At 37.0% G+C, this 17,703-nt stretch overlaps 5 protein-coding genes across 11 annotated transcripts; 3 read left to right on the top strand and 2 right to left on the bottom strand.

Annotated features, from left to right (window-relative positions):
• Nucleotides 1-1,836: 1,836 nt before the first annotated feature.
• LOC104716081 (kinesin-like protein KIN-14J) lies at nucleotides 1,837-8,705 on the top strand. 4 transcript variants are annotated; one of them, XM_087464236.1, is made up of 21 exons: nucleotides 1,837-2,267; nucleotides 2,618-2,791; nucleotides 3,067-3,218; nucleotides 3,361-3,459; nucleotides 3,786-4,019; nucleotides 4,109-4,192; nucleotides 4,341-4,418; nucleotides 4,518-4,610; nucleotides 4,704-4,733; nucleotides 5,009-5,350; nucleotides 5,433-5,514; nucleotides 5,591-5,686; nucleotides 5,767-5,946; nucleotides 6,055-6,161; nucleotides 6,252-6,430; nucleotides 6,596-6,760; nucleotides 6,845-7,098; nucleotides 7,205-7,368; nucleotides 7,452-8,038; nucleotides 8,132-8,238; nucleotides 8,437-8,705. In XM_087464236.1, the coding sequence occupies exons 2-21, from the start codon at nucleotides 2,668-2,670 to the stop codon at nucleotides 8,496-8,498; spliced, it is 3,219 nt and encodes a 1,072-aa protein (XP_087320362.1). In that variant the 5' UTR covers nucleotides 1,837-2,267; nucleotides 2,618-2,667; the 3' UTR covers nucleotides 8,499-8,705. The 4 variants fall into 4 exon arrangements, with proteins under 4 accessions (XP_087320362.1, XP_087320363.1, XP_087320360.1 ...); XM_087464237.1 differs by having other exon boundaries at nucleotides 1,843-2,231; XM_087464234.1 differs by having other exon boundaries at nucleotides 1,877-2,267; nucleotides 8,129-8,238.
• Nucleotides 8,706-8,857: 152 nt separating this feature from the next.
• Nucleotides 8,858-10,997, top strand: LOC104714716 (disease resistance protein RML1A). The gene is made up of 2 exons (XM_010432165.3): nucleotides 8,858-9,508; nucleotides 9,622-10,997. Exons 1-2 carry the CDS (start codon nucleotides 9,033-9,035, stop codon nucleotides 10,931-10,933), a joined length of 1,788 nt encoding a protein of 595 aa, XP_010430467.1. The 5' UTR covers nucleotides 8,858-9,032; the 3' UTR covers nucleotides 10,934-10,997.
• LOC104705215 (uncharacterized) lies at nucleotides 10,746-13,051 on the bottom strand. Its single transcript, XM_087464238.1, has one exon. The coding sequence runs from the start codon at nucleotides 12,838-12,840 to the stop codon at nucleotides 11,167-11,169; it is 1,674 nt and encodes a 557-aa protein (XP_087320364.1). The 5' UTR covers nucleotides 12,841-13,051; the 3' UTR covers nucleotides 10,746-11,166.
• Nucleotides 13,052-13,297: 246 nt separating this feature from the next.
• LOC104714715 (uncharacterized) lies at nucleotides 13,298-15,560 on the top strand. 4 transcript variants are annotated; one of them, XM_010432164.3, is made up of 7 exons: nucleotides 13,298-13,653; nucleotides 13,739-13,831; nucleotides 13,931-14,011; nucleotides 14,129-14,260; nucleotides 14,724-14,945; nucleotides 15,038-15,130; nucleotides 15,245-15,560. In XM_010432164.3, the coding sequence occupies exons 1-7, from the start codon at nucleotides 13,432-13,434 to the stop codon at nucleotides 15,404-15,406; spliced, it is 1,005 nt and encodes a 334-aa protein (XP_010430466.1). In that variant the 5' UTR covers nucleotides 13,298-13,431; the 3' UTR covers nucleotides 15,407-15,560. The 4 variants fall into 4 exon arrangements, with proteins under 4 accessions (XP_010430466.1, XP_087323235.1, XP_087323234.1 ...); XM_087467109.1 differs by having other exon boundaries at nucleotides 13,300-13,653; nucleotides 13,931-14,025; XM_087467108.1 differs by having other exon boundaries at nucleotides 13,304-13,653; nucleotides 13,742-13,831.
• Nucleotides 15,561-16,175: 615 nt separating this feature from the next.
• On the bottom strand, nucleotides 16,176-17,553 carry LOC104714714 (cysteine-rich repeat secretory protein 4-like). Its single transcript, XM_010432161.2, has 2 exons — nucleotides 16,591-17,553; nucleotides 16,176-16,453 (listed from the first exon to the last, which is right to left on the bottom strand). The coding sequence occupies exons 1-2, from the start codon at nucleotides 17,477-17,479 to the stop codon at nucleotides 16,383-16,385; spliced, it is 960 nt and encodes a 319-aa protein (XP_010430463.2). The 5' UTR covers nucleotides 17,480-17,553; the 3' UTR covers nucleotides 16,176-16,382.
• Between the last annotated feature and the right edge of the window lie 150 nt (nucleotides 17,554-17,703).

Raw genomic sequence — 17,703 nt, 5'->3', positions numbered from 1 at the left:
CGCATCGCATTAATAGCATGGAACAGAATACACTGTTAATAACAAAAAAAGCGATCGAACAGTCCATTTTTTTGGGGTCCAGTTTATTTAATTTAGCATTAATAACTTTGTCAGCGCGAGCCACTCCTCTATGATTCCATCATCATAAATTATAAAACCAACCAAATACATATCAAAAAAATAACTCCCTTAACCTTTAAGCTTTGCTTGTAAACGAGTATGAGACCTGTATATTCGATATTTTTTTAGAGGAGTATCAGAAATCAGATCCACGTTTGAATAGTACCTCTCACGTAATCATTATGTATGATCTTTCTTCTGTCATTGTCTTATATATTGTCTATTTGCGTAACAGATCTCCTTTTGAATGTACATATATATATGATGCTATACGTGTTAAAGTTAGATTTTATTTCATTAGTGTTTCGGATTTTTGAGTTTTGTTTCCATCAACCAAAAAATTTGATTTATGGTGGTTAGATAATACTTGGTTTAGTTATCTATTTTGATAAGTTGCGTTTCGTTTCAATTTAAAGTTAACAAAAAAAAAAACACAAAGTTATGAAAGGATGATGAGGATTACGACGCAGTTTCGATAACAAATGGTATATAGTTTACATAAGAGAGGTATGTTCTAACATTTTATCCAACTTAAAATAAAAAGCTAAATATATTTTAAAATTAATAAGGAAATTGAAAACAGCTAGGCCAAGTTCAATTCCGTAAAAGTTATTATTGTCCACGTGTGTGGTCAAATAAAATTCTGAATTCATCATTCATGATTTGATCAATATTACGACCTACTACTCTGATATGGTGTAGTACTTAACCACATTTTCTTGCTTTTTATCACATTAAAAATTATATTTTGTATTCATTATTTACTCGACCACTATTTTCCACGTTCTATGGATGATCATAGTGGAGCCACGCATGAACATGGCAAAAATAGAATCATGCACATGGCGTTATGGCTATATACGTACATTATATACGTGTATGTTTAAATCACGCCAATCCAACTTTTGTTGTGGTATATAATATAACTATAAGCTCGAACAGATCCAAAGATAATTCTTTCGTTTTCCTTTTGACCTGTTTTTTTTTGTGATGAGACTGAACGTCCGTACATACTTCTTTAGTTATTTTTCAACTTAATTGGCATATAAACGGTATGGAAAACATAAACTAAACAAAAATCTAAATGACTGGTTTTTGATCCTATACATATAAATTAGGTTGGACAGAGTCGGACTCAGACCTCATATTTTCCCAATGGACACTCCACATCTATAGTATTTATGGTGGAGTTCGATGTTTCATAATATGTGATCATATAAATTCTATTATTTCTCTTATTATTATGTTTTTAAACTGAAATGATGAGCTTTTAGACAAACTAGATCATTTTTATCTAATAATAAACCTCCAACTCGATAATTTGTTTTCTTGAGTATATTCTTTAAAATATTTGGTAACTACGTACTAACTCGTTTATAGTAACTTCGTTTTCATAAATTGTTATTTTTAGCAAACAAAATTATATAGCATAAATATTTTCTTAAAAAAAGAGAAGAAGAAAGCTTATTCAGCATGGATAATTAAGATTATACTATGTAGAGTCTACACGAAAAATTATAAGATTAGGCACACTTTAAATATTGGTAATGGTAGGATGGGTTCCGTTAGTCCGGGCCTTCAATTGGGCTAAAGTGGGCCGAAAGATGAAATCCAGTTTCAGAAAAAACAATAATAAAAAAAATTTGGATGGGAAAAAGCGGGAAGTTGGGGAAAAGGGAAACCTTATTTCTCTATAGTACGAGGGTAGGGCCCACCAAGACTATATACATACATAGCGTAAAGCAAAATCAAAAACATATTTATAATTACTTTAATTTCCAAAGTAGACAAAAAAAACTTTTTTTTTTTTTTTTGGTTTTTGTTTCTTTTTTCGAAGTTCGAAATCGAACCCCAATTAGCAATTGTTTGTTTTTCTCGGAATCTAAAATAAAAAATAAATATAAAAAGAAATAAAATTAGAGAGAAAAAGGGGGAACAGTGAGAGCAAAATCGTGCGACTGGGAAAAAATTTCGAAATTTCTTCTCTTCCGGCGACGAAGGGATTCAAACTTCCGCCTCCAATTTCTCGCCGTGAAATTTCTGATTTTTTTTTTCCTTCGTAGATATTTCACTCCGCCTGTTCTCCTTCGTCTGTCTACACTTCTCTAGAGGTTTATCTACAACCTTTCTTTCTCATGGCGTTTTAGGTTCGTATCGTGTTTTTTTTTCTTGGGGCCTTCGTCTCTGTGTTATAAAGGGGTAGATGGTTTTCTTAGGGTTTTTGATTGGATCTGCGTGATTTTGAGCTGATTTTGTTGGTTGATTTTGTCGACATTGTGGCTATATTCGCTATGCGAGATGTTGAAATCTTGGTGGGAACTAACTTTTATCTCTTTAATTTGGAAACTTGCGTTACCTGAAATTGAAAGCATTTGATAGGGCATTTTTATCGTAGGGGTGGGTTTTGGTGTAGAATGATGAAGTAAGGTTACCATGGCTTAGGAAGTATAGACAATTAACATTGACAGCTTACTTCGTTGTTGGCTTCCTGGTTCAGGGTCTTTTATCACTACTATAATTCTGGGAGCTGCGTAATCTCTGAGTTGAATGAGCAGTCGTCTGGGACAGGACGCCAATATGAATGGTGTCTATGTTCGATCAGATGGATCTAGCATTCTGAGTTTCGATGGATCAGAAAGCCGTGAAAGCATGAATGATGATAATAAGAAAGGTAATGTTATCTACTCACTTGTTTGCTGTTTACCTTTCCTAATGCTAATTCATTTAAATCTTTTCGTTGTTTTGAAAGAACTTGAGTGAGTGATTAGGGACTATGGAAAAGTACGATTGATTATCTTGAATTGAGTCGATTTTTTAAAATTACAACGTAGTCATGGCATAAATGAAACTTTAAGATCGTATTTCGTATTATTAGGTGTAAGGAAATGGGATGATGGTTTTTGTTCTTACTCTTTGTCTATTTCTTCTTAAATATCTCACCCGCAGGTCATCAGAGTTTGGTGGAGTGGTTAAATGAGACACTTCCTTATTTAAAGTTACCATGGGAAGCTTCAGAGGATGAACTGAGAGCATGCTTGAAGGATGGAACTGTATTATGTAGCCTTTTAAACCAGCTTAGTCCTGGGTCAATGAGAATGGTACTTTTCAATTTTTGATGACCATTTGGCTTATATATATATATATATATATATATATATATATATATTTCTTTAAGCCTCTGATTATGTGTCCTTATTCCCTTACTTTGCACTAGACTCACTCTCTTTGGTTATTCTGTAGGGAGGCAGCTTTGAGCCTGCTAGTATAAAAATTGAACGGTTTCTGACTGCTATGGATGAAATGGCCCTGCCTAGGTTCGAAGTTTCAGACATAGAACAGGTTTGTTATGTTTTCTTGGATATGATTCTTTGTTTCCGTGGAAAAGAAATCATTTCTTAAATTCGAAAAGACATGTTGGTTTGTATAGAATTATCCCAAGTCATATTGATAAAGTGGTTGTTGGGTTGCCACTTTTGCTATAATAAATCGAACCAATTCGGTGTAGACACTTCTAGGTGCAACATTTTTTCTAGTCATGGCTATTGTCTGATTTGCTATTTTGATGATGAGATTGCATGATTTCTGCTCCCATATCTTTTATTTTCTCTGCCCTGTCTTGTGTTTTTCTATTGAGTTATGAATCCTAATAAAAAAATGAAAAACAGGGCGATATGGTGCCAGTTTTACAGTCCCTTAAGGCGCTTAAAGCAAGTTTTTCCGATGGTAGTTATGATAAGAATTCACTATCTGCAAGGAGGCGATGGAGCCTGCCAGAAGACCACTCAGATTCGAGAGGGGATGAGCGCAACTTTACTGATGAATTCCAGTCGAAGGAAGGATCTGAGATTGATATATCTGATGCTAAAATTTCGGAATTACTTAAATCAAACAGTTTACGAGTAAAGTTTTCCAACATAATTTTAGTCAACTGTGTCCAACCTTTTAGCTATTGCCTCTGTTTCTGATTCAAATTGCATTTCCTTGGCAGAATGCTCCGACTAGGTCACTGTTTGACATGCTGGATAAGCTTCTAGATGAGAGCATGACGAAAATGAATGGACATGTGTCTCATGTAAGCGAAAGACTGAGCTTCACAATTCTCATAACATCCTTCTATTGATTCATGTTATCTGTGTTTACCAAGATTTTCATTCCATAGTTCATGGAATATCTCTTCTACTCCATCATGTCTCTCCTTTCTTTTTTCGTGTGTTGTTCAGGCTATGGCATCTCTCTTGAGCGCGCTTGTGCAAGTGATTGAACAGAGAATCTCAACTCAAGCTGATAACCTAAAGAACGTAAGATCACCTTAAGTCCTTTCTTCCTTGATTTATTCTCGTGATGTACATATCATCCTTCTGACCAAGTCATGAAATATGCTTATGAAACTGGTGCAGCAAAATATACTCTTTAGGGTACGTGAAGAAAAATACAGGTCAAGAATAAAGGTCTTAGAAACCTTGGCAGCTGGGACAACAAAGGAAAACGAGGTACAATTGTCTCTGGTTCCAGTATTTCTATTCACTTTATTTCTATTTCACGTACTGAATACTGATTGGTATTGCTATTTTTCGTTGTTGTAGATTGTTACGAACTGTATGGAGCATATAAAGGTAATAAATATTTTTCTTTTACTTTCGTTCTTGCATCTGGAAAAATTGGTTTACATTAGGCCCATAATTTTGTACATATTACCTGTGGAATATAGCCTCTAAACCAGTCCTAGATTTCGATAAAGGTTCAGTCTGAGAGATCCTACCATAAAACTATTGTGTGTGAGCCTCGTACTTAATAACGCGACTTCATACATCATTTTTCATTTGGCTTGTGTATTAGATTTATTTATTACAGATTTTCTAATAGTTGTATTTGCGGTTGTGCACTGTAGCTTGAGAAAAACAGAATAGAAGAGAGAGAAAGGTCAGAAGAAAAGGATGTGGTGAGAATGAGAAAGGAAAAAGAGCGCAGTGATGCTGAGATTCGCAAGCTGAAGCAGGAACTCAAAGTGGTGAAAGAGACACATGAAAACCAATGCTTGGATTTAGAAGCAAAAGCACAAAAAACTAGAGACGAATTGGAGAAGAAGTTAAAAGATGCTGAGTTACATGTTGTAGATTCCAGTAGGAAGGTGAAAGAACTTGAGAAGCTGTGCCAATCTAGATCTCAGAGATGGGAGAAAAAAGAATGTATCTATCAAAACTTTATAGACAACCATTCTGGAGCATTGCAGGTTGACTTTATAAATAGTATTTGTTAACATTGGTCACCTATGTTAGTTATTTAGATGATATAGAATTTGTGAAATTTTGTAGGAGCTGAATGCTACTTCCATATCTATAAAACATGAAGTATTAATGACACAGAGGAAATACTTTGAGGATCTAAATTACTATGGTAAGATTCATTTCTGCTTGGCCTCAATGAATTCATTTCAGAGTACACGGTTTCTTATTTATAATATTTCTCTTAGGTTTGAAGCTCAAAGGAGTGGCTGATGCAGCTAAAAATTACCATGTGGTCCTTGAAGAAAATCGAAGACTCTACAATGAAGTGCAAGAATTGAAAGGTAAAACTCTTTTAGTCAATGTACTTTGTTTGTATTAGACCATTTAAGAAATGATTTTTGTTCTTTCTCTTGCTATCTAGGAAATATTAGAGTCTATTGTCGGATTAGACCATTCCTTCCAGGGCAAAACAATAGACAGACAAGTATAGAGTACATTGGTGAGAATGGTGAAATGGTGGTTGCAAATCCCTTTAAGCAAGGGAAAGATAGCCATAGGTTGTTTAAATTTAACAAAGTTTTCGGTCAGGCGGCAACTCAAGGTTTAAACTTCTTTCCCTCTTAATCTCTTCTGCATTAGCTACGTTAATTAGTCAAGGACTCTTTATAGAATATACTTATTTATTTCCTGAGTCTGTTTTTCTATGCAGAGGAGGTTTTCCTAGATACTCGACCATTAATTCGATCAATTCTAGATGGCTACAATGTTTGTATATTTGCCTATGGTCAGACGGGTTCTGGTAAAACTTATACAATGGTAAATGAAAAGTTTGATTTTGTTAATACTATGCTTTAGCTAAGGATTATAAGTTTTTCTAACTGACATATTTCTCTTTTGCTAACACAGAGTGGGCCAAGCATCACTTCAAAAGAAGATTGGGGTGTCAATTATAGAGCTTTGAATGATTTGTTTCTCCTAACTCAGAGTAGACAAAATACTGTCGTGTATGAAGTTGGTGTTCAAATGGTGGAGATATATAACGAGCAAGTTCGTGACATACTTTCAGATGGTGGCTCCAGTCGAAGATATCCTTTACTCTTATACAGTGACTAAATATATTTTTTGGAATAGGTACATTCATGCACATATATTTGCTGCTCCATAGGGAAATTGGTATTGGTCTAGTGCTCTTAGGTTTTACTAATGTTTTGTGGCTGCGTTCAATATTAGATTTCCTTAACTTGCAATACATTAGGGATTTGGAATACTGCTTTACCAAATGGGCTAGCAGTCCCGGATGCAAGCATGCATTGTGTGAGATCAACTGAAGATGTGCTTGAGCTGATGAATATTGGATTAATGAACAGAATCGTAGGGGCTACAGCTCTCAATGAAAGAAGCAGTAGATCACACTGGTTTGTATACTTTCTCCCTGAGATTTTATTATTTACGTCTGTTATTGTCTAAAATAACTAAACAATGTTGGCTATTATCTCCAGTGTTCTTTCTGTTCATGTGCGTGGTGTCGATGTGGAAACGGACTCAGTTTTGCGTGGTAGTTTACATTTAGTTGATCTCGCGGGAAGTGAAAGAGTTGATCGCTCTGAGGCTACCGGAGATAGGCTCAAGGAAGCTCAACATATCAACAAATCGCTCTCAGCCCTTGGAGACGTCATCTTTGCTTTAGCACACAAGAACCCTCATGTTCCCTACAGAAACAGCAAATTGACTCAAGTCCTTCAAAGTTCCTTGGGTATTCCATTATCACTCTTTGAAGATGATACTGATATTTTAGTTATATCTATTGCATAAATTTGTTTCTTGGTTGGTTCCCTTAACTATACTCTCTTGTTTTTTAGGAGGACAAGCCAAAACTCTTATGTTTGTCCAAGTCAATCCTGATGGAGACTCATATGCTGAGACCGTAAGCACATTGAAATTCGCGGAAAGGGTTTCTGGTGTGGAGTTAGGTGCTGCAAAAAGTAATAAAGAGGGTAGAGATGTAAGACAACTCATGGAACAGGTTTGTATTTTGTATCTTTTTCTATCTTTCCATTAAATTTTGGCCAAGAAAGGTTAAGAGAACAAAACTATTCATATCAACAGGTATCGAATTTGAAGGATGTAATTGCTAAAAAAGATGAAGAGCTTCAGAATTTTCAGAAGCTAAAAGGTAATAATGCAACAGTCCTGAAACGTGGTTTAAGCAATTTAAGGTCGGTGGGACCTTCATCACCTAGACGACATTCTATTGGAGCTTCACCAAATGCTCGTCGAGGAAAAGCCTCTGGTTTACTTGGAAGAGGAAACTCAGATGTTGACAACTGCTCCGAATATAGTAGCAAGCATTCTGATTCTGGTTCACAACATTCATCAGATGAACGTAAACATCGAAAGGATTTTCACGAACCATCTAAATTTGCTGGCGGGGCAAAAGGACTTGATTTTGATGATGAAGATGTTGAACTCGTAGGCCTTGCAGATGCAGATTCTGAGGACAGATTGAGTGATATCTCTGATAGTTGTCTTTCAATGGGAACAGAAACTGATGGATCCATATCCAGTGCGGTGGAGTTGACTCTTTTCCCTGAAACTGCTAAGCCTCTTGAAATAACCGAACAACCTGAAGCACACATGACCACTGAGAAACCTGAGAAATCAGTGAAAATGGGGAAAACCGACCCAAAAGACAGGTTAGTATCCTCTTACTAGCACACATAAAAAAGAACAATCCGAATGCAGATACAGATTCTTATGTTTGTTTTGTTTTGGGATTTTAAAAGCAGAAGTACTCTTCCATCAAAAATTCCGAAGCAGACCTTGAAACCACCAGGCCAAACCAGACCTTCTCGTCTGTCAATTGCCACTAGCTCCTCATCAAAGGTTTTAACAGGTAATGTCTCTATACATCAACTCTTTGACTTGTGTCGTAGAAACCAAATCTGCCTGCTTCTAGTTACACTCATATCAGGTGACAGCCTACTTAGATTTATATGAAATATCATATGAAGTAGATGCTTGCTTATACACGCGTATGATCTTTAGTGCCAGTTTGCTCATGAGTCATAGAATCTTTCTTGATTTGCCTCAGGTGCTAAAAGACCAACAATTAGCACTTCATCTTCAGCAAAACCACTCAACAGAAGGCGGTGAAGACACAAGACTTATCCGGAGGGCTTGGAAGAAGAAGAAGATTTGTTATGGATTTGATCTGATGGTGTGTGGTAACTGGTAACTAATTGTGTAACCAAAGCATATGATGGATGTCCTTTTGTTCTACTTTGTGAACCTAATTCAACAAACACGTTTAACTAAGTTTTCTTCATTTGTCTTAATGTTAACTTAATCCTGTCCACGTAACATACGTACGAGGTTTCCTATATGATTATGATGAATCGATATGGAATTACAGGGAAAATGCTCAGAAATTTATTAATTAAAGCGATGATTAAGATTAACCACCTAATCTGCACGGACCATCATCTTTAGTTGGTAGTAATGTTACTTAGAAAATTATTGTTGTTTTTGTTTTGAGTGAGGAGACTTTAGAATTGACTTTGACTGAACTGTTTCTTCCTCTCTCTTTCTCGAAAGTCATTTCCATCATCATATAAGGCTTTATGCAGAGACGTTCTTGATTTTTGTAATATGTGATCTTGAGCTTTTCTCGCCATACTCTAGTCTCCCATGGCTTCTACTTCTTCTTCTTCTCCGTCACGCAACTGGAGATACGGCGTCTTTGTGAGCTTCCACGGACCAGACGTCCGTAAAACTTTTCTTAGTCATTTACGCAAACAGTTTAGCCACAACGGGATTACCATGTTCGATGATCATGAGATCAAGAGAGGCGAAACCATTGCCCCTGAAATCTTAAAGGCGATTTGGGAATCTAGGATCTCAATCGTGGTGTTCTCCAAGAACTATGCTTCATCGAGCTGGTGTTTGGAAGATTTGGTGGAGATTATGAAGTGTAGGGAACAACTGGGCCAAATAGTGATGACAGTCTTGTATGGAACAGATCCATCTGATGTGCGTAAACAGACCGGAGTTTTTGGGAGAGGTTTCAATGAAGCTTGTTCCAGTAAAACAAAGGAGGAGAGGTTAAGATGGAGCCAAGCTTTGAACGATGCTGCCAACATAGTAGGAGAAGACTTCGGAAACTGGTTTGTTCTTTTTTCTTCAATTTTTATTTTAATTCTTAATTTTGTGAATCTACGAACCATTACCACAACACGGTGTCTAATTTTTATTTCTCACTCTCTCCCTTTCCTTTTAGGGATAGTGAAGCGGATCTGATAGAAAAGGTTTCAAGAGATGTTTCAAACAGCCTAAATGCTGCAACAGTCTCTAGGGATTTTGAAGACAAGATTGGTATGGAAGCACATTTTCAGAACATGAAATCTTTGCTACATTTAGATACTGAAGAAGGAGCTATGATTGTTGGAATATGTGGCCCTGTAGGCATTGGTAAGACTACCATCGCCAGGGCTTTACATAGCCAACTCTCTAGACATTTTCACCTTACTTGTTTTATGGAGAATCTTAAGGGGAGCTATAATAGTGGTCTTGACGAGTACGGTTTGATGATACAATTACAAGAGCAACTTCTTTCCAAAATTTTAAACCAAAATGGTATGAAGATATCCCATTTAGGTGCTATAGAAGAAAGGCTAAGCAACCTGAAAGTGCTTATCATTCTTGATGATGTGGATGATCTAAAGCAATTAGAGGCTTTGGCTAAGGAAACTACTTGGTTTGGTCCTGGAAGTAGGATTATTGTGACCACAGAAGACGAAGAGCTCTTGCTGCAACATAGTATCGATTCTAATTCTACATACCATGTGGATTTTCCTACTAGTGAAGAAGCTCTTGAGATCTTTTGCAGATATGCTTTTAGACAAAACTATCCGGATAATGGTTTTAAAGAGCTTTCAGAAAGAGTAGTAGACCTATGTGATAACCTTCCACTGAGTCTCAGCATGGTGGGTTCATCTTTACGCGGGAAGAAGGAAGAAGTGTGGGAAAAAGTAATGCGCAAACTAGAAACTACTACTGATCATCGAGATATCGAGCAAGTACTAAGGGCCGTATATGAACAATCATCATCATCTAACAAGCGAAAGCGAAAAAGTAAATCTCGGCATTTTACTGTAATGGCCTTCTTCGTCGTCATCAACTTGCTCCTAGAGATTGCATCAGCGGTTACAGACCAGCTCTCTTCCATACGCAAGCCTTACTTCACAAGAATGTCCTTAGTAATGTCAGTTCTCTCTGTTTTCCTCTCCACCCTTGACCTCAGTTACAAAATCAAAGTGCAGAAAGCTAGTTTCAGATGCAAGTGGCCTATACCTTGGTTCTACCTTCCAGCACGTGGCTACAGAAGGATCTTTGGAAGTTTCACAGATACGGTCTTATTGTTCTGTGTTCTTGGTGGGTTAATAGTGTCGACCATCAACTATTGTTTTGTCGTAAAAGGCGAAAACGGTCCAATCAAAGTATCATCAATTTGGCCTCTCTTTTTTGCTATTGGTATGGTAGCCTCCAAGTTCATGGAGAAGCCGCTCATTTCCAAGGACTATTCTCTCTAACCAAAAAATGTATTGATTGATTTAAACGTTCAACAATAAAGAGAAAGTGTTTTTTTTTTGTATATATCAAATTTTACTAACCAAGTGAATGTATCTTCAGAGACACTTTCACCATTTTGAGAAATCACAGAACCTGAAACCTCTGCAAAATCCTCCCACATGTTACAACCAAGGCACAAGTAAGACATACCATATAAAAACTAAATCAAGACAGTCACTCTTCACAAGAAACACTAAGACAGCATATCAAAAAAGCTCTTGTCCAATCTACCATCTGATATCATATCAGCAACCAGTTTCACGGTGGATGCATCACCATTCAACCCGTTGCTTCGCATCTCCCTGAAAAGTTCACCTGATGCAGCTATCTCACCAGCTCTAAGGCATCCCCTGATTAGTGTATTGTAAGTGCAGTCACATGGTACAGGTCCATTGTCCTTCATTTTACGGAATAACGCATTTGCTTCTGAAATTGTACCTTTCATACAAAACCCATATATCATTGTATTGTAAGTTTGAACATCAGGCTCCACACCATCGATGGGGAGAATACAAAATAAGTCCCATGCTTCGTCCACCTTACTACCCTTGCACATTCCATGGATGATGATGTTATAAGTAACAGTATCAAGATCAATCTTACTCTTTTGGATAACCTCAAACATTTCCAAAGCTTCTTCTAGCTGTCCATTTTCACAAAAACCATACAGCAAAGTGTTACAAGTTATGGTATCAGGGTACACACCTTGAGAAATCATCTCCTGGAAAAGGTCTTGGGCCATCTTAAGATTTCCCACTCGACAGAACCCGTGAATTAGAGTGTTGTAAGAAATAGTATCAGCAACTAGTCCTCTTCTCAACATTTCACGGAGAAGTTTCATTCCATCATCTACCCTTTTAACTCTACAACATCCGTCAATGAGACTATTAAAAGTGACTACGTTAGGATAGCAGCCCTTGCTAGCCATCAAATCAAACATGCGCTTAGCATCATCCAGACGGTTATGTTTACAAAACCCATCGACCATTGAGTTATAGGTGATTGTATTAGGAATTACACCACTACAGAGCATATCCTCGTATAATTCTTGAGCCTCAATGAACTTCCCTTCTTTGACATATGCATTGATCAATGCATTGAAAGTGAAAATATCAGGATTGATTTGCCTTTCAATCATATCACGCAACAATCTTTGAGCATCGCTCCATCTACCAGATCTACAAAAAGAGTCTATCATACAGGTGTAGGTAACCACATTTGGGAAAAAGCCTTTCTCAAGCATTTCAGTGAAAAGATTTTGAGCATCACTATGATGTCCATCTTTGCAAAGACGATCAATGATGGGATTATAGAGTAAAAAATTGGCTTTGATGTGGCTGTCATCCATCTTCCTAAGCAGATTCAAGGCAGAGTCAGTGTCCCCCATCTTACACATTCCATTTACAATTGTTCTGTAAGTAACCGCGTTAGGTTCATGACCAATTGCTAACATACGACCAAGCAGAGCTACTGCTTCAAGAACTCGACCATCGTGGCAAAGACCGTTCATAAGTGTGGTAAACGTCACGACGTTGGGTGTTAATCTCGTTTCAACCATATGATCAAATAAAGCTACAGCTTCAGAAACCCTATCTTCGAGACAGAACCCGTGGAGAAGTGTGCTAAACGTAACCACATTAGGCTGGAAACCAAGTTTTATGACCTTTCCCAATGTAGACAGACCAAAAGACAACTCATGACAGCTGCAGAAACATTTGATCAGAATATTGAAGCTGAAGATATTACAAGGTAGCATTTCAATCTTCCTAAATAGAGAAATCACAACATCGGGACGATTCATTCTGACAATGACACCCATTACTTTATTAATATCAATCACGGATGGGAAGGGAAGAGATCTAACCATGTCATCGAACAAAACAATCGCATTATCTAAGGTTTTGATATAATAGTACCCACTTGTCAGTTTCAACTCCTCTCCTAGAAAAGTTCCTTGGCTCAAACAAGGTAGACTCTTTGGAACCGTACGTGTCTTCGCTGAACGTATATGAATCAGTCTGACCGTGCTGATCAATCTAGTAGAAGCAGTAACAGTTTCCAATCCCCAAACCCTAGCAACCAACATTTTTGTTTTTCCTTTTATTCTTCTCCATCTTTCTAACTCTTAATGAAATCATAAAATCACAACCGGTTCGATCCGAAAAATTCTAAAACCGGTTCGATCTAAACGATTCTGAGACCGGTTCTCTACGTAAGTTAAGAGAAAGTGTTTATGAAGGTTTCAGGTTCATTCAACACTAAAAAAACCAAACCGGTTGGTTAACTGTGGGATGATTATTAAACTAGTTAATTACTCTGTTAGCACAATTAATCAAATTTGGGAAGATAAGGAACAAAAAGCAAAAGAGAGCGTAACAAAGTAACACAGTAGTCAGTAGCGAACCAAATCAACAAGATAATAAAACCCCCAAAAACTAGGGTTTGAATCTTTGGGAAGATGTGTTCGTTATCGATGCAATTCACGCTCTTGCAATCACCATCTCGACCATCTTCGTCGTCTTTTTTACTCAACCGTGAACCTAAACTCTCTACTACATCTTCCTCTGTGAGCTTCCCGTTGAAGAGTAGTAGCGGAAGTGGGAGTTTGATGGTTGTGAGAGTTAAAGCTTATGGTTCTGATTCATCTGCAGATTCATCCACGCCTCCTAATGGCACTCGGGTAAATTGCAAAATTGAAATTGGTTCAGCTTTCGATTTGATTGATGTTAGACACTAATCTGAATCGATCAATTGGTTTTGAGCAGCAGCCTAAAAGCAGGAGGGATATATTACTGGAGTATGTTCAGAATGTGAAGCCTGAGTTCATGGAGATGTTTGTTAAACGTGCCCCTAAACATGTAAACTCACTCACTCTGCTTCGTTCGTTCTCTCAGAGACTCAATTTTTATAAAAAAAGGTTAGAGCTTTTTCATTGATTCGATGTTGTTTTGGATTAGGTGGTTGAAGCAATGAGACAAACTGTGACGAATATGATTGGAACGTTGCCTCCTCAGTTTTTTGCGGTTACTGTCACATCTGTGAGTGCTTTTATGTAAGCGATACGTTTTTTTATTTTATTTCACAAGTTGTGTGTCCTGTGGATTTTGTTACTTGGGTTTTTGAATTTGCGTATTATGTATGTATGGGTTTTATAGGTTGCTGAGAACCTTGCACAGCTGATGATGAGTGTATTGATGACTGGGTATATGTTCAGAAACGCTCAATATCGTCTTGAATTGCAACAAAGTTTGGAGCAGGTTGCTCTTCCTGAGCCACGTGATCTAAAGGTGAACACTTTCAGGTTTATAGCTTCTGTTTTCTGGAGAGTGCCACTTGGCTTGTAGTTCTGTAAAAATGCTGATGCGAGTTTGTTCACTGGTTGCTTCGATTTTGACACTTCTGCTTCTTCTCTGTTGATAAGCCTTGTGTAAGCTAGTCTAGAAGCATTATTATCCCATGAAACTTGTGGTGGATTGTGGCTGCGTTAACAGCTCAAAAACTATTGTTGAGTCGGTTAGCTAGAGAGCTAACAACATGTTCATATTAAGTTTAGGCAGAGCGAGCTTTGGTTATTCTGGTTTTGTCTCACGGATTTTTTAGTTTGGGAAGTAGTTAAGAGTTATAGACTTCTCGTTTCCATGCTGTGTAGTTCTTTTGGTGACTTGAATAAAGCTGCTTTAATATGCGTGTGTTTGATTTTTGATGTATCAAATTGTATGTGACACTGGTTTTTTATTCTGATTAAGCCAGGGGGGTGATGAAGACTACGCACCTGGAACTCAAAAGAACGTTTCAGGGGAAGTGATCAGGTGGAATAACATTTCTGGTCCTGAGAAGATTGATGCAAAAAAGTATATTGAGCTTCTGGAAGCAGAGATCGAAGAACTCAACCGTATGGTGGGGAGAAAATCTTCGAATCAGCAGAACGAGATTTTGGAGTATCTAAAATCTCTTGAACCCCAAAATCTTAAGGCAATGAGAATTCATATATTAGTTTTTTAGTTTATTATCATCAAATTTTATTCCAATGCTTTTCTCAGTTGCAATACTTTTGAATTTTGTAGGAGCTTACAAGCACTGCAGGCGAAGATGTTGCCGTGGCCATGAATACATTTGTCAAACGGCTTCTAGCTGTGTCAGACCCAAACCAAATGAAGGTTCGTTCTCTAATAATAACTTCTTCTGCTGAAACACTTGTTTGAGTTGTGTTTTGTTATATATATAGTGTGATGTGATTTGACTGTTATCAACGTATTTGGTGGTTTACACAGACAGAAGTGACAGAAACAAGTGCAGCGGACCTGGCGAAATTGTTGTATTGGTTAATGGTGGTGGGATATAGCATTCGGAATATCGAGGTTCGGTTTGATATGGAACGTGTGCTTGGTACTCAAGCGAAGCTTGCAGAGCTGCCTCCTGGTGAAATTATTTGAACACTAAGGTGAATAAAACCGGGGGCTTTTTTACCCAAAGAACTCAGAATTTTCACTTGTCAAGTAATTTTTCTATTGTAAAATTGATCATCAAACTTACTTTGAAGAGAAGACAGTATTGGCTGATGGTATTAGATCACAGATTTTTGTTGCTTTGAGTGACTTCTTAAGATTTGCAACTCGTAGACAAAGCATAAGGAAATGTACGGTCTGATGTACATACTTGAAGATATGGAAGAAAACTTATTTTCCTTAAAGTTTAGTGTTGACTTGACGTATGTATGGTTAGTTAACAAGATAAATTAAACAAAAAAAACTATCAGGATTTAATTAGTGTAGTAGAATAATACTCATTTGTAAAAAATGTGAAAGTACTATTGTAATTACCAAGTCATGAATGATGTACTAGATGACCCCTCTTTCGAAATTTTGCCATTTTGCATCATGATTCTGAAAGTTGACATTCATTTACATATATTTAACTTAATTAAAGAGTTGACAGGCACAAAATCGTCACCAAAAAAGAGTTGACCACTGAAATTCGTAGATATTTGAATTGGGATTAAGAAAACAAAAGTCGGTTTATTATAGTGACATGCATAATTTCCTACATGTTTATTGTGATAAACAGTTTAAATAAATTCAAATGAAAACTGACATATTTACACAAGATTTATAATTCTTGGAACAATCTCAAGATTGGGAAAACATATGCAAGACCAATTTCGACAACGAAAAATATTAGGGAAAAACAAAGAAGAAGAGGGATGATATATACACGAAACTTCAATTATTTTATCGTTCAATCCATACAATTATTTTTTTGACAAATCCATTCATAATTACACATCAGAAATCAACAGGAAACATACAGAAGCACAAATAATAACATAACGTTAGTGAGTTTGGATCTTAATAGACAAGAACATTACACTTCACACTTCTAAATACGAGTATTATAAAGCAATCTTTACATTCATACACCCAAAAGTGCTAAGACATACGCTGTCATCACCGCAATAAAAATTCTCCCAAATATTTCTTTTCCTACAAGACAAGAAAAAAAAAGTCAAACTGATTATTTACTCTATATATATTCTCTACTTGATAACTAGATTTGTTGCAACAAAATGGTTACGTACGTATAAAAAATTAAAAATATGATATATAATGTGTATGCTTACCTCTTATAACTGTAGTAGAAGTTGACCCGCTAAAACTCGGTATGTTTTGTGGCCGCGTGAAAAGCGGCGGAGACGGCACTAGCGATGGAGGAGAAGGTGGCGGAGACGGTGGAGGCGGTGATGCCAAAGCGGAAGCTTCATACCTCAAGAGACATTTAGGAGTAAAGATCTGAGCCCAACGAGACCGGCTGCAACAATCCATGATTTCTTGGATTGCAAGTTTCAGACACACAGTGCAGTTTCCTGAATCAAGATCGGGACTACACTGAACAATTGAATCTAAATCATATGAACCCTCGAATTGTGTGACACGTTCTTGATCCTCAACGAAATATGGTGTTGATGATGACGACGATGATGAAGAAGATGCTCTGATGATAAGCTCATCCATTTTATCCGAAAGCGTTTGTCCAAACCGATCCGTGTTTGGAGCAGAACTCAAAGAGTATCTAATGATGTAAGGTCTGTCTTCTACGAGGGTGAAGAAGGAAGTATCCGAGTAACGTACCATACACTCTTCATAGAATATGAAAGCTTCTTTTTGATAAGTGCAGTTTCTAGAAATTTCTAGGGTTGCGGTTTGAACACAGTCGGAACAAGATTCTCTCGTGATGTCTCCTCTACAGAGGAACATGCCACGGACTGTGTTGGGGCTAAGACCTGTTGTGACGTTGGAATAGGTTCCTAGAGAGGAACGGTCACGGAGAGAGGAGAGAAGTGTTTCGCGGTTTGTCCGGTAAGAGCTGGTTCGCGTGAAGTTGTCGGAAATTTGGCTGCAGAAGGTGCGCATGTGTTCAGGTTGGGATATGATTTGGCTTGTAGAGAAGAGAAGAGCTAAGAGAGAGAGAAAGCAAAAGAGAGAAGAGAGACTTTTGATCACTGTTGCCATTATTTGTTCTTGTTTATGAATTATTTGAGAGAAACAAGAAGAAAATTTATAGCAGAAAGATCGATTAAAAGATGCATTATAATCTTTGACTATACAAATGCCTTGTTATTTAAAAGTGAACGTTGAGGTCGTATCATTTCGTATATAAAATGTTATCTTTATTGTACTTCAATATCTGTTTGTCCCAAAAAAAAAAAAATGTACTTTAATATCTAAACCATATG

This window comes from Camelina sativa, chromosome 9, assembly GCF_030686135.1.
Source record: "Camelina sativa cultivar CO46 ecotype springtype chromosome 9, ASM3068613v1".
NCBI lineage: Eukaryota > Viridiplantae > Streptophyta > Magnoliopsida > Brassicales > Brassicaceae > Camelina > Camelina sativa.
Note: the sequence above shows the minus strand (reverse complement) of the source record. Positions and strands in the feature narration are given on the sequence as shown.

Bases quoted from the DNA above. Each gene is read 5' to 3' on its own strand.
- LOC104716081 (XM_087464234.1), top strand. From the start codon at position 2,668: ATGAGCAGTCGTCTGGGACAGGACGCCAATATGAATGGTGTCTATGTT. The intron at 5,515-5,590 runs GTAAGATTCATT...TATTTCTCTTAG, and splicing joins TGAGGATCTAAATTACTATG to GTTTGAAGCTCAAAGGAGTG. The intron at 8,039-8,128 runs GTTAGTATCCTC...GGATTTTAAAAG, and splicing joins AAAACCGACCCAAAAGACAG to CAGAAGTACTCTTCCATCAA.
- LOC104714716 (XM_010432165.3), top strand. From the start codon at position 9,033: ATGGCTTCTACTTCTTCTTCTTCTCCGTCACGCAACTGGAGATACGGC. The intron at 9,509-9,621 runs GTTTGTTCTTTT...CTTTCCTTTTAG, and splicing joins GGAGAAGACTTCGGAAACTG to GGATAGTGAAGCGGATCTGA.
- LOC104705215 (XM_087464238.1), bottom strand. From the start codon at position 12,840: ATGGTTAGATCTCTTCCCTTCCCATCCGTGATTGATATTAATAAAGTA.
- LOC104714715 (XM_010432164.3), top strand. From the start codon at position 13,432: ATGTGTTCGTTATCGATGCAATTCACGCTCTTGCAATCACCATCTCGA. The intron at 13,654-13,738 runs GTAAATTGCAAA...GGTTTTGAGCAG, and splicing joins CGCCTCCTAATGGCACTCGG to CAGCCTAAAAGCAGGAGGGA. The intron at 14,946-15,037 runs GCAATGAGAATT...TGAATTTTGTAG, and splicing joins TTGAACCCCAAAATCTTAAG to GAGCTTACAAGCACTGCAGG.
- LOC104714714 (XM_010432161.2), bottom strand. From the start codon at position 17,479: ATGGCAACAGTGATCAAAAGTCTCTCTTCTCTCTTTTGCTTTCTCTCT. The intron at 16,454-16,590 runs GTAAGCATACAC...CTTGTCTTGTAG, and splicing joins TTCTACTACAGTTATAAGAG to GAAAAGAAATATTTGGGAGA.